Raw genomic sequence first — 13,192 nt, 5'->3', positions numbered from 1 at the left:
ACTGCGGCACACTCTCTGCCGGACCCCCCCTCCTCTTTCCACCTCCGGTGAACAGCACCACCATCACATTCACTTTCTGCTTTACGCTCCTAACCACCCACCCCCGCCGTTCATTCTTCTACCCTCCTCCGTCTGCGCCAAACCCACCTTTCGTCACTCTCTTCTGCACCCCAGCCTTCCACTTCTCTGGATCCCATTTGTATTCCTCACATTCACTTCAGCTTCGGCTTGGTTGTCTCTCTCTCATTCCTGGGAATCACTCCCTTTGTGCGGCATCCCCCAGGTTGTCGTACTTGACGCTCCTTCTCACCCACCTCGACACTCCTTTGGGATCCCTCTTCGGCCTTCGTTTTCTACTTTGACATCGTTCGACCTTGTTGACGCCTGTCCGCTTCGCCTCTCCTCCTTACATTCGCCTCTTTACATTCACGCCCTCCTCCGACCTTCTTCGACCCTCTTGCGATACCCTTCGTGTTGACCGCATTCGTTTCGCCCCATACTCAGAAGCAGCAAATTATACGCGACCGACTGCCCTCTGCTGGTTTTTTTTGATCACCTCTATCATCGCGACTTTTTGTTTCTCTGCCGGGAACGCGAGCTCCTACCATTCACTCTGTCGAGACTCAAAAATCTCACAGTGCCATATCGACCATCGCAACACAGCCCGTGACAACATTTTCCACTCAGCATTCTATCCAGTCGCCCGCGCACAGATCAAAGTCCACCCGGCTTATCAGAAAGAGTCCGTAGACCAAAACCATCGAGTTTATCGCCTTCAGGATATCAAACGTCGTGCTAGACCGCATTACCATCTGCCTAGTGCCTGACATCCAAAGGCACCATCACGCGACCTTGCCCAACTCCAGATAGTTGCGCGCGCGACGGCAGCACCTTGACACGGCGCAATTGTTCAGGCTCTTCGTCTGTCTGCAACCCGAGGGCAATATCCGCCAGCTTGTCGAGATATCAATAGTGGGGCCGGCCTCAGACAACTATTGATCACCAAAGTAGAGCCTTCGCAAAAGGGGTTGCAGAACACACGCACAACTGCATCGCTATCAATCACTGCCGACTTGTCTCAAGAAGCCTCGTGTTCACTTCCGACTCGTTTTTTTTTCCTTTTGATCTGCATTCAGATCATTTCCATTGCTTTCAAGCACAGGACGACCCCGTCTCGACTGTCGGCTTCACCCACGACAGCCTTCTACAGCAGTCTTAAGGGCCTAACATAGCTTTTAAGCACCAAAAAATGAAGTTTCTCAGTGTTGGCCCGACGGCCATTTTCATGGCTGCGGGCGTCGACGCCTTTTTTCGCATGGAATGTCAAGGTCGCGTTGGCCTTGCCCGGATTGACCCTATGATCTCACCCGGAGAGCCCTCGCTCCATCTCCATTCGATTCACGGCTCGTCTGGTGAGTCTTGACATTTCCAACTCTCTTGCGTTCGTCCCATCTAACCCACAACGCAGGCTTCAGCATGAACGCTACGTACGATGACCTCCGTGACGGCGACTGCACCTCATGCCGTGTCCTCCAGGACAAGTCTGCGTACTGGCACCCTTCGATGTACTTCCAAGATACCGACACCGGCGAGTTTGAGCTCGTCGAGCAGGTTGGTGGTATGCTTGCGTAAGTAATGCGATCCTCTGCTGGCAGTAGGAATCTCATGTTATCCCAACGCGAGGCCAAATCCTTGCTACAGATACCCGCTGTGCCACATCTAGGAACACGTCACTGACGTAGCTGACAGATACTACCAATACCACCTGCCCAACCTTGTTGCGTTCCCTGCGGGTTTCCGCATGGTGGCGGGGGATACCAAACAACGCTCCTGGACAGCCTGGAACCTGACGCAACCTGACCCCCCCGCGAACGAGTGGGATGCTCTCGGCCTCAAGACCCAGCAGTCGCTCCGTGAGCGGTCGATGGGCTTCAACTGCCTCAACTACGCCGGACAAGCCGAGCCTACTCTCTACCGCCACTTCCTGCCCACGCAACAGTTCATCCAGGCCAACTGTCCTAATGGTATCCGTACTGAGATGAACTTCCCCTCGTGCTGGAACGGTGTTGACCTTGACTCGGAGGACCACCGCTCCCATGTCGCTTATCCTGATGAGCTCAACAACGGAAATTGTCCTGAGGGTTTCGACAAGCACCTGCCCAACATGCTCTTCGAGGTGGTTTGGAACACCAAGCCTCTCGAGGGCCGCAACGGCAGGTTTGTCATGTCCAACGGTGATGCCGAGGGTAAGATTTGCCACTTTATCTTCGTAAGAGACTTTGCTGACGACCATGAATAGGCTTCGGGTACCACGGTGACTTCATGATGGGCTGGGACGAGGGCTTTCTCCAGCAGGTCATCGATACTTGCACCAGCGACTCTGGCAACATCCTTGACTGCCCGCTGTTCGAGATTGTCACTGAGCAGAAGGCTCGCGAGTGCAAGATGAACGTCCCCCAGATTCTTGCGAGCGAGGACTGCCAGGGTCCATTGAAGTCTCTCCCTGGCGGCGTACCCATCACCTTTGGCGATGGCCACGAGGAATACGGCGGTGACGTTCCTCAGGAGCCCACCTTCGTTCCCAGCCTGGCCCCCAAGCCTGTCACCGGCTCGACGGCTTATGTCTACCCGGCTCAGTCTACGCAGCAGGCTGCCCCCGTCGTTGCTTCGCCCGCCCCTGTGCCCGAGCCCTCGATCCCCGAGCCTGAGGTTCCATCTTCATCGGCTGTGGTCCCCGCATCCGAGAGCAGCGGTGGTGGCCTCTTCGCTGCTGCTGCTGTGGCGCCGTCTTCTTCGTCGTCTTCGGAACCCGCCCCGCCAGTCATCACACCAGAGGTAAAGCCTCCTGTTCTGGTCGAGAACAAATCCTACTACTCCACCCAGACGGTGACCATCGGTAACGTGGTCTCGATCATTTACTGGGAGGAGGAAACCGTCTTCGTGACGGAATACCTCGATGAGACTACGACTGTTACGGTCACAGCCGAGGCGACGCCGGTGCCAGCTCCTGCTGCTCGTCTTAGGCGCCACGTGCACGGGCACGCCCGCGGCCTCTCTCACCGCCACCGCTAGTAGAGGTTGAACCGCGTGTGAAACGTCCCATGTTGATTATGGATTTGCACCTGCAGACCGCACTTGTGGCATTCAACCAGATGGTTAAGGAATGCATCGTTGGCAGAGGGGGCCACCAGCTTTTTGTTTATTCACGACTGTCGCTTTGCGCCATGGCCCATTCTTGCACACGTATACCACCGCAGGGTTCCGGTTGCGCTTTTCACTCCCGTTTTTTTTTTGTCTTGTCTTTTCTCAGCGCAGAACATATCTTCCGTGCCATCATCCGCCACACGTTCCGACAGGTCTATCTCGCGCCTCATACGCCGCATGATGAACCATCAATGATCTTCAAGAATGGGCGAATCAGATTCGCCCCGTGTTCCCGCGTTGCGTTTGGTACGCCCTTTTTGGAGGAATATCTTGGTTTGGCTTGAAACGGGTGATGAACTTGAGTGTTTCCCCTCGGATCACGATGACCGGGCGGGCCCGGGCTCTCGAGCAAGTGAGACTTGCAGGAGACACAACGGGGTTGACCTCTTGGCCAGGCACAGCAAAGCTCTCTGGCCTGCAGGCTTTGTTGGTGAGACTTCATCTCTTAGGATTGACAATCCATCAATCTGATGCGTTGACGCGATACATGATCATTCGATGTGTGATGTGTCTGCAAGATGACCACTTGATGTTGCTCTTGTATGGGTCTGATCTGATACCAGTGATGACTGGTCAAGGTGATAGGCGCTAGTTGCTGTTCTCTTTAAAATATGACACGCTACAGCTGCTTTTAAGCAGCTAAGCCGATTACTGATCGTGTTCACACTAACGACGGATAGTTTAAACTCGGGTAGTAATAGCACTATTCTTAGCGCAACCGCCATGTCTAGCTAAGAATCTGCCAACAAGCTATCAAAAACGATGATGGATGGTCGAGGCTGGGCAATGGTGAACAACAACAGGCGTACTCCTAGTACCCCGTACCGTTGCCGGGCACGACGTCGGCCTCCTGCACGCGCGTCAGCTCGGCGCCGGACATGAAGACGCCGGTGGGCGCCGGCAGCGGCGTCTCCTTGAGGACGCGCTGGATGCGGCGGGCGCTGGCGAGGAAGCGCGTCTTTGAGGCCGTCGTACCCGTCGACGACGAGACGGCCGGCGCGCTTCTTGACGACACCCGTCGACGACGACGTGTCAATGTCGGCGACGCTCGCGTGCAGCATGACAGCCGCGACGGGATCGTCCCAGCCAGCAGGGCCGGGCCGGCGCCGTCCAGAGCACAACGTCGGCCTTGGCGCCGGCCGCGAGCACGCCGAGGTCGCGCCGGCGCAGCGCGCGCGCGCCGCCCGCCGTCGCCAGCATAAAGGCCTGGCCCGCCGACATGGGGTTGTTGACGGGGATCTTCCAGGCGTCAAGGCCCTGCGCGTAGAAGAGGGCGCGCACCCGCTGCAGCCACAGCCGCGCCTGTGTCAGGATGTCGGTGCTGAAGGTGAAGTGCGTGTCGACGCCCAGCGACGCCTGGTCGAGGAGCAGGTGCGACGTCGGGTGCAGGTGGCCGTAGTGTAGCTCCGACTCGGGCGTGATGGAGATGTGCTGGTCCGTCGCCTTGAGCAGCTCGTGCGCGGTGAAGCCGAGGAACGAGGCGTGCGAGAAGACGACGGGGATGGATGTGTTGAGGATGTCGAGCGACTGCAGCAGCTCGGGCGAGTTGGAGACTGGGAACAAGAGAATGACGCATGTCAGCGCTGCTTCGGTCTCGAGAGGGGGCAGGGCAATAGATTGAAAGGGGGGGGCAAGGGGTTCGGCGCATTGGACTTACAGCCCCAGGGACCCTCGAGGAGGTGGGTGGTGATGACGGAGACGTTGAGCTCCCTGTTCATGCATGTCAGCAAAGCACGACGTCGCATCCTCCGAAAATACAATCAAGAACGTACTTGGCCAAGGCCACGACGGCCACTGCGCCTTCGGCATCGCTGCTGAACGTGTCATGGGCGATGCCCAGGCTCGTCGGCGTGCCCTCGTAGATGGCCGCCCTGGCCATGTCCCTGAAGTTACTGATCTGCTCGGCAATGGTAAAGTTGGTGATGTCACGGATGGCGTACGCCCAGAAGACACGCGCACCGCTGTCGACGCTGGCGCGCAGGCCCGCCTCGGCCGTCTCGTTCGACCACGTGTGCGACGCGTGATCGAGCGTCGTTGTCACGCCGGCATTGATGGCCTCGTACAAACCGGTCAGCTGGCTCAGGTAGACGTCGTCAGCTGTGTAGCGACCGGCCGCGGCATACTCGCCGTAACGGCCAAAGTATTCCCACAGGCTGGTGTTGGAGCCGAGGGTTCGGTAGGCTGTCTGCCAGCCGTGACGGTGCGTGTCGATGAAGCCTGGCGTCAGGATCTTGTCCGTGGCGTCAATGATTTGGGTGTCGTTACCCGATGGCCGAGGAACAGACTCGCCGGCGGCGTAGATGCCCGTGATTGTGTCGTTGGTGATCAGGAGGGAGGCATTGCGAGTAATGGTTGTGGAGGAGGAGGCGTCATCCCACGAGATGATGGTACCACCTTCGAACAGGATAGAAGAGCCGATCGCCGTGTTGACGAGGGCCAAGAGGGAGAGAAGGCGAGCCATCATTCAGCTGGCGGTGAGAAGTGACCTGGGATTTGGCCTGGCTTGGCGGCTGATCTACTTAGAGCTGATCCTCGTGAAGCAAGCAGAACGGGCCTGGAGACGGGTTCGTCCTCGATCGCACGACAGCGACATGGTCCCATTTTATAGTCAGATCTTCTCATCATCCACCGCTCGTTCGTCTCATATCACCTTGCTCTCATAAGAAAACGAAAATGGCTCCGTCCACGGAGCTCGCCAAATCAGCCGGCTGGCCTGGGACCCCCTTGCTCCGTCAGCAGCACGCTGCAGAGTGACGCCTCCATCGTCAGTGGGGTTGACTCCATCAACCTCTCTTGCGCATATCCCCAATCTGATTAGCGTGGGATGATGTCAGGCCACGCGCAATCGGCCGTGTAAGTCCCGTGTACGCTCGGCGGCTGTCCAAGGTGGGGGGAAAAGCCTCGGGGGTCACTGCAGCCAACGAGTCGCGATCCAAAGTGAATCAAGAGTGGTCGACTAGGACAAGGTTGCAGTCGATGCAGTGGCGTCAACCCGTCAGCCATGCATTCGCCGCGGACATCCGAACTGCACTATATCCAAGCCTGGGTCCATCTGCGGATGACGAATGGATTTGTCGCCCATTAAGCTGTTGTAAAGAGGGGCCGTAAGTGGGTTTGGGCGCATGACTGACGGATGATTGAGCTTGGACTTGCAGTACCGGCTCCACGTCGTTGGGAGCCAAGACGGCGGCTTTTTGGGCGGTCCTGTACTTTATCTACCGGCATTGTATAACAAACCTTCGGACTCGGGACCCCTTCTGGGTGGCGTGCCCGGGCTCTTGGACTTTTCCGTCTCTCGGCTCCCGGAGCTGTCAAGCCGTAACTTTGACTGCGCCATGTAACACAGGCGCAGGGCAGGGAACCTATTGGAACTTAGACCCGCTCGCCGTTGGTTCTTGCATCTTCCGCTCGAGACGCTGCCTCGTCCTGGGCAGCATTGCCGACCAAGTAGACATTCGCTGCCCTTCGCACGACCAATCGTCTTTGGATCTTACCCGTAGTACTTGTTTACCTGCCACCCAAGCGTGCATTTATGATGCCTCGCATATGTGCTGTCTGGACACAGCTGGCCGTCGGCGCTCGCACTTTTAAAGCACCGCTCCTCAATATGGTCAGTCCTGCATGGCTGGTTGTCAGTCATGCCCCAAACTGACAGGTCTCTGGTCGTAGACACCGTCCTTGTGAGCTGGATGGTACACAGGCACCGGCCGAGCAGTACCCCTAGCAGCACTCGAGGTCGTCATGGCACTTTTCTCCATAGAGAGCGTCGTGCTGGCATGTCGGAGGCTTTTTGTAGTCATCACACCATATGCCGTACTGCGACAGGTCCCGTGACTCGCAGTCCTGGATGAACTTGCTGCTGCAGGGGTCGCCGGGGACGCTTCAAGGAATGCAAATCGAACTTGGGCTGCGTCGCCTAAAGTCAGATCGATAATTAAGGTTGCCGCCGCTTATCATTTGCAATATCCGGGCACTGGCCTACATGTAACTCGGCAGCGTCTTGCACTTGTCGTTGGTGGGCACCAGACTGGAGGCCCCACTGTCGAAGTATGTGGTCGAGTGCATAGTGACACGAGAAAGAACGGTTTTGCTTCATGATTTGACTTCTTTCAGGCGAGCAACATCTAAGCTCCAATGCTCACCTCGATGAGCCGTATAGCTTGCAACTAGACATCTGTACAAATACCCCCAACAATTCCCTCCACCCATCGAGCAAGATCCCGGCCTTGTTCGTTTCATTGTGATTCGGGTAGCTTTCGTGTTGCTCAAGTAGATAATAAGTCGTGTGGCCTTTGGAGACAACTGGTTGACCTCGTTGGAGTGGGTACAAGCTGAGCTGGGTGTGCTGTCAAACAATAGAAGTGAAACATGTTCAATTTTGTCCCAAAGGTACTCTATTCGAGGAGCATCTTAAATCGGCCATGGAGCGACCATGGAAATGTTCTGAACAGACTTTATGATAGTCAAGGGTATGACGGCAGCCTTAGAAGCGTTTGAGTTTCCGTCGAGCATGCGGAGTGAAGCTTTGCCGGACAGAGTAGCCTTTGAAGTCGCGGGGACTGAGCTGCAGTCTGCCAGCATAAGTCTGCCATGACGCTCTGGCAGCTGCAAAAGGGCAAGGCTTTTCGATAAAAACGCAAAAACATACAACACCGGGGATTCGCCGGTGGTCACCCACCCGACTACTAATCCAGCCCTTACTGGTTTATCGAGTGGGAGAGCGGACGGGATCCCGAGCTTTCCAGTAGGTATGGCCGTATGTGCTTGGATTGTAGCCATTCGTGACCCATATTGCTTGTGTTGGGTGTGGTGGTAGCATCCCGCGACTGGGCTGAAAGGGTATCAAAGTGGATAAGAGGCAAAGCCGACATCAGTCATGACAACGCAACCTACCAGCCCGTTCACCATTGAGGCATATTCATCACACATTAGCAGGATTCGCAGTGAAAGGGTGAACAATATGGTCCTTGATTCAGATGCAGGCTTCACGGCATACGTTTGGTCTGATGATCAACCAATCGACCGACCCAGGACACACCAAGCTGGACCATGCCACCCTCATTGGGAGGCAAGCCAAAACAACATGTGCTCCACGAAAATCAAGACGGGCCACTATGACCAATGATGGACAACCAATTTACTCTTACTGTCGTTGTCACTTCATTTATCTTTTTCAGAGATACCGACATCTTCTTAGATTCGAGCGATGAGCATTGAGCATTGAGGACTCATCCTGGCAACACACACCGAGGCCGCATAGATTTCTGATTAACAGGAGCGATGTACAAGCTGGGCATCTGTTGTGTCTTGGCTCCTGAGAGGCTGAGTTGCAGCTCTCATGCAGCTGTCAACTCATACCTGATTGAGATGTCAGAACACGCGTTCGACAATGTGCAGATTAAACTGAACCCCATTTGTCAAGGCGAAGGCACCGCGCCAGGATGTATGCTTGCGTAGGTTGGAACGACATCATCAACTTCTGAGGCCTTGTCATCGGAGGGCCTCGCAAAATAATGAACAGTATCATGTTGATGACTCGGGCGAGGGTCTTTTCAACACATGGTTATAGGCTTCTGGCCGCTCGATTCTCGACATTGGTCCACCCGAATGTTCTACAATGTGATCGAACCCTGAAACGAAGATGCACTGAGGGAGAACAAGAATCGCTTCAGTCGCATCCCGAAGATCGCACCGGGAACACTCAATCCATGGATCATCTGACGAAGTAGTTTGCGTTAGCATAATACGGACAACCCCAAAGACGCACTGGGTAGACTTACCACACTGAACGCGACCAGGAACCAGACAACAGTCACCATGAGCTCTTTCAAGCGTCTGAGCTCGCCGTGCGCTCCGGTTTCAGTCTCAAGACCCCTAAGAAACTCTAGACCAACACAGAGGTAGAAGATGGCCGAGATGCCGATGGGGCCGAAGTATCCCACGAAAAGAGCCTGCCGCAAGTCCTCGATCTGGTGAATGTGTCGATAGGATGCTAAAATGACAGGGAGCCGACGAAAGATGAGAATTCCAACCCCGAGGGCAACTAGGCGCCAGAAGGGAAGTATGTCCGACGCCCAAAACGACTCCCAGGGACATCTAGCTCCGATCCACATGAAAATGACTGTATTGAGCAGTGTGTCCATGGCATGCTGGAATGAGTCCTCGACCGTCTCAAGGCGGAACCAATCATCCCAGGTGAGGGCGTTGCCAGCGACAAAACACGCCAGGACATCATCAACGCCAGCCATGCCGCAGGTCCCGAGGATGAAGAGTGCCAGTGCTGCCGAGTAGGTGACGAAGCTCTCTCGGTCGATGTGTCCTTTGCTGTTTGCCCACTGGAGCATAAGTTTGGCGGCATATCCGACAACCCACCCGTAGAGAATGCTCGTACCGACGACGTAAAGACAAGTGTTGCCGAAAAAGGAACCCAAGGCCTCGCCAAGCTGGCCTTCGCCGAGAGACGCGCCAGCGATCTTGCCTGGGTAGTACTTGACAATGTCCAAGGCGAAGAACAGGAAAAGATAGCCGAGGCCGTCATTGGCGCCCGACTCGGCAATGATGAGATCGCGAAGACTGCGCGACACGTTCTGGTCTGCGAAACGGCCCTCGAGGACGGTAGCCGACAGGATGGGGTCTGTTGGCGTGATGCATGCGGCGATGGTCATGGCATGAATGAGACTCAGGCCTGGTACCAGTAGCCAGATGACGGCAGTGCTGCAACCCCACATGGCCGACATGCCAGGTCCAAGGAGCAATGAGAGGGGTTTCCATTCTGTGCGTAGAAATCGTCGCGGCAGAGACACGCCGGCAAACAGTAATTGCACGCCCAACACAATACGACTGAGGTCCAGCGTCGTCGCGGCAACCTCGTCGATGTTCCCGTGTTCTGTGAAATGCACGGGCTCGACAAGACCTGTGGATCTGGCAAAAACGAGACCAGCGAGAAAAGACAAGCCTGTCAAGAAATCAGGTTGCTGTCAAATACCATCGTCATCGTGAGGCAAATTGCGTTGAATACGACTCACAGGCGACGGAAAGGTACAGCCGGTCTTTGAAAAACGACGAGAAGGGGCCAAAAACAAGTAGCCAGCCCCCGAGGCCTGTTACTGCGAGGTCAAAAGTTGTCCCAGTGAATGAGAACGTGGAATCGAGAGCCATGGCGCATCTGCCTCCGACGGATTGAATCGTGATGAAACCAAACTTCGTGAAGCAAATCACCGATACGTCAGTGTGTAGTCAGCCATCAGGGCTTCTGCGACTTGACGAGAACCAGGAAAGGGCCTGCGCCCTGCTGATGGCTTCACCCGGTCATCTGTCGGGCAGGCAAGGAGGATTCGTCCCCGACATGAGGTCTACACAGCCCCCTTTGCGGTTTGGACGCAACATGCACTTGTTGCCGGGGACTAAGCCGGTTCCAGTATCATATATGGGTCATCTGGCGGGCGCACGCCAAGACTTGCCGTTTTGGGCGGTTGGGGACATTGCTCTGATTCCCCGTAACGAAGTCGCGTTTTGTGATATGTCAACGGCAAACTCGGTGAGGGATAATCAAGAATATCGGGGTTCGGAAGATGGATGATCGCTGGAGCACCCACCATTGATTGCCACAGCACCGGGCGCCTGACTTGGTGATCCAGCTAGATTGACGCTTGTGTTTGGTTGCCAGCACCATGACTTTTAGGGAGGGGGACTGTGTCCCGAGTGTTTGTTATTGGTCCTTTTCTGAGCCGAATGATTTCCCGCATGTGCGGCGCATGTGGTTTGGCGCTCACATCCCATCATGGGCCGTCTAGGCCAGGCTTGGAGTCGCTCGGGGGCTGAGCCTCGATGAATTTCCTTCTTTCACCCTCACACCTCCATTTGTCGCCCCCCTCCCCTGGACCCCCCACGAGATGTGGTCGTTGTAGTGGTTCCCACACGGCAGGGTACTCGGACAGGGGCCTCGGTATTCAAAGGCAGCACCCCCGCACCAAAAGCTTGTCTTGTTGCTCGTGTCGTCCTAAATTGTGCTTGGTGCTTTTCAGCCTCTTTCGTCTCGTCGCAGAATCTACGGCATTTTGTTGCCGGTCGGTATCTATCTGTTTCCTCATCTTCGCGGACAAGACTTGCGCAAGTCCGCTCTACGTTCACCCGCTCTTCCGTGTCTCGGCCCCGAAGGATAACCGCCCACGCGCCTTCTTATTCTCTTCCGCACTTTAGCCCGTCGCCGAGCCTGAAGCCCGGCATGTGGAAACCCCGATTTAACTTCATCAGAATACACTGTAGGTAGAGAGGAGACTGGCTGCGCTGAAGAAGACTCTTTGTCGTGGTATGAGCTCATTCGTCATGCAGATGCCTGGATCCTACTCTGTAGCCTGTCAGCCTTTCCGGTGCTGTACACGTACGGCAACCTGACGGCCGAAGATGCCTTGCTTTTCGGATGCAGTGCTTCGACCGAATCGGGCCTCAACCCGTGCGTGGGATTCCTTCGTCTCTGAATGAGACCGCGAGCTGACCACTGCAAACAGGGTTGACGTCAAAGATCTTAAGACTTATCAGCAGGTCTACCTCTACGTTGTTCCGATCATCACAAACATGATGTTTCTCAATGCTATAGTTGTTCCAGTGAGACTTTTCTGGTTCCGTCAACGACTGAGGCAGGCTGGTATGTATTGTCTCGATTAACCTGTCCTTCCCCAGCGAGTGCATGGTGAAGGTGTTAACAAACGAAAGGAATTGCTCGCGAAGTGACCAGGAATGATGAGGAAGAGGCGCGACCTGCGACGAGGAGAGAAAGCCAGGAGACGGCTTTCATTGACGAACCAGCACCTGCTCTTGCTCCAGCACCAAGCCCGCCCTTCTCTGCTCCACAAAGAACCACTACGATTACATTTGATGACAAGGCCATTGCTAGTGGATACTCGAGATCCGAAAAGCAAGTTCTAAGGATTCCGAATCCACGAGAGTCCGACAGAGGTGCGTCGAGCCTTTCGACTCTGTGACCCGTCTTGTACTCACGATCATCCTGCAGGAGCACCCATCACTGAAATCGAGCCTGGCCTCCGCCGCAGCTACACTGAAGGTAAGGCATATCCGACGACAGATTTCATCGAGTGTGTTTCAACTGACATGTGAGATATAGAGGACCCAGATGCTATCAAACCTTTGCCAGAATTTCGCAGCGGCAGGTCGCGGAGGAGCTCGTTTCATGCTGAAGGCACGATCCTGAGCGCGGCAACATCCATCGAAAAGGCGGCGACGTCAGCGTTCATCCTCGGAAAAGTTCGTCCGGCGCCTCGGAGACGGACCACTTCGAAGTCGAGAGTCAGTGCAAACAATAAGCTCGATCTGCCTAATCTTTCCCGACATGCAACTGTCGGTCGAAATTCCAACTTTCACAACTTGACAGAGGCCGATCGCGAGACACTTGGCGGCATCGAATATCGCGCTTTAAAGCTGCTTCTCAAATTCGTGTTCGGTATGTCGAAATACCCTTGGCGGCTGTTCGCATGACTAGGACAGATCAGCAACCTGGGATGACCTCAACACTCTGACACTTTAGACAGGGTATTTCTTCGGGCTTCATTTCTTTGGCGCCATCTGCTTGCTTCCTTGGATCCATAATGCACCATCTAAATATCTGGACGTACTCGCAGAGTCCGGGGTTGGCGCAACTTGGTGGTATGTTATCAGTCTTCTGATATTTCTGCTCTTCCACTGACCATGAACTCAGGGCGTTTTATTCAGCGCAAACCATGAGCAATAACCTCGGCTTTGCTCTAACGCCTGATTCCATGGCATCTTTCAAGGATGCCACATGGCCTTTGCTAGTCATGACCTTCCTGGCGTTTGCGGGAAACACCTGCTACCCCGTTTCTTACGCTGTATCATCTGGCTTACATCATTGATGGTGCCGAAGAACTCCCAGACTCGAGAGACGATACAGTTCATCCTCGACCACCCCCGACGATGCTATACCCTACTCTCCCCAGTCGTCCGACTTGGATTC

At 55.2% G+C, this 13,192-nt stretch overlaps 4 protein-coding genes across 4 annotated transcripts; 2 read left to right on the top strand and 2 right to left on the bottom strand.

Moving 5' to 3' along the window:
* Positions 1–1,249: 1,249 nt before the first annotated feature.
* Positions 1,250–3,072, top strand: VDBG_06602 (WSC domain-containing protein; the record flags this gene model as incomplete). The annotated part of the gene is made up of 4 exons (XM_003002994.1): positions 1,250–1,412; positions 1,469–1,628; positions 1,750–2,246; positions 2,300–3,072. The coding sequence occupies 4 exons, from the start codon at positions 1,250–1,252 to the stop codon at positions 3,070–3,072; spliced, it is 1,593 nt and encodes a 530-aa protein (XP_003003040.1).
* Positions 3,073–4,015: 943 nt separating this feature from the next.
* VDBG_06601 (amidohydrolase family protein) lies at positions 4,016–5,668 on the bottom strand (the record flags this gene model as incomplete). Its single annotated transcript, XM_003002993.1, has 4 exons — positions 4,016–4,162; positions 4,327–4,757; positions 4,862–4,914; positions 4,977–5,668. 4 exons carry the CDS (start codon positions 5,666–5,668, stop codon positions 4,016–4,018), a joined length of 1,323 nt encoding a protein of 440 aa, XP_003003039.1.
* A 3,059-nt stretch (positions 5,669–8,727) lies between these two features.
* On the bottom strand, positions 8,728–10,362 carry VDBG_06600 (Na(+)/H(+) antiporter; the record flags this gene model as incomplete). The annotated part of the gene is made up of 4 exons (XM_003002992.1): positions 8,728–8,850; positions 8,985–9,196; positions 9,299–10,159; positions 10,230–10,362. The coding sequence occupies 4 exons, from the start codon at positions 10,360–10,362 to the stop codon at positions 8,728–8,730; spliced, it is 1,329 nt and encodes a 442-aa protein (XP_003003038.1).
* A 512-nt stretch (positions 10,363–10,874) lies between these two features.
* Positions 10,875–13,091, top strand: VDBG_06599 (conserved hypothetical protein; the record flags this gene model as incomplete). Its single annotated transcript, XM_003002991.1, has 9 exons — positions 10,875–10,907; positions 11,229–11,274; positions 11,470–11,656; positions 11,712–11,848; positions 11,917–12,159; positions 12,215–12,265; positions 12,326–12,661; positions 12,750–12,864; positions 12,917–13,091. The coding sequence occupies 9 exons, from the start codon at positions 10,875–10,877 to the stop codon at positions 13,089–13,091; spliced, it is 1,323 nt and encodes a 440-aa protein (XP_003003037.1).
* Between the last annotated feature and the right edge of the window lie 101 nt (positions 13,092–13,192).

This window comes from Verticillium alfalfae, genomic scaffold (genome assembly GCF_000150825.1).
Source record: "Verticillium alfalfae VaMs.102 supercont1.8 genomic scaffold, whole genome shotgun sequence".
Taxonomy (NCBI): Eukaryota; Fungi; Ascomycota; class Sordariomycetes; order Glomerellales; family Plectosphaerellaceae; genus Verticillium; species Verticillium alfalfae.
This window is presented reverse-complemented; position numbering and strand designations above follow the sequence as displayed.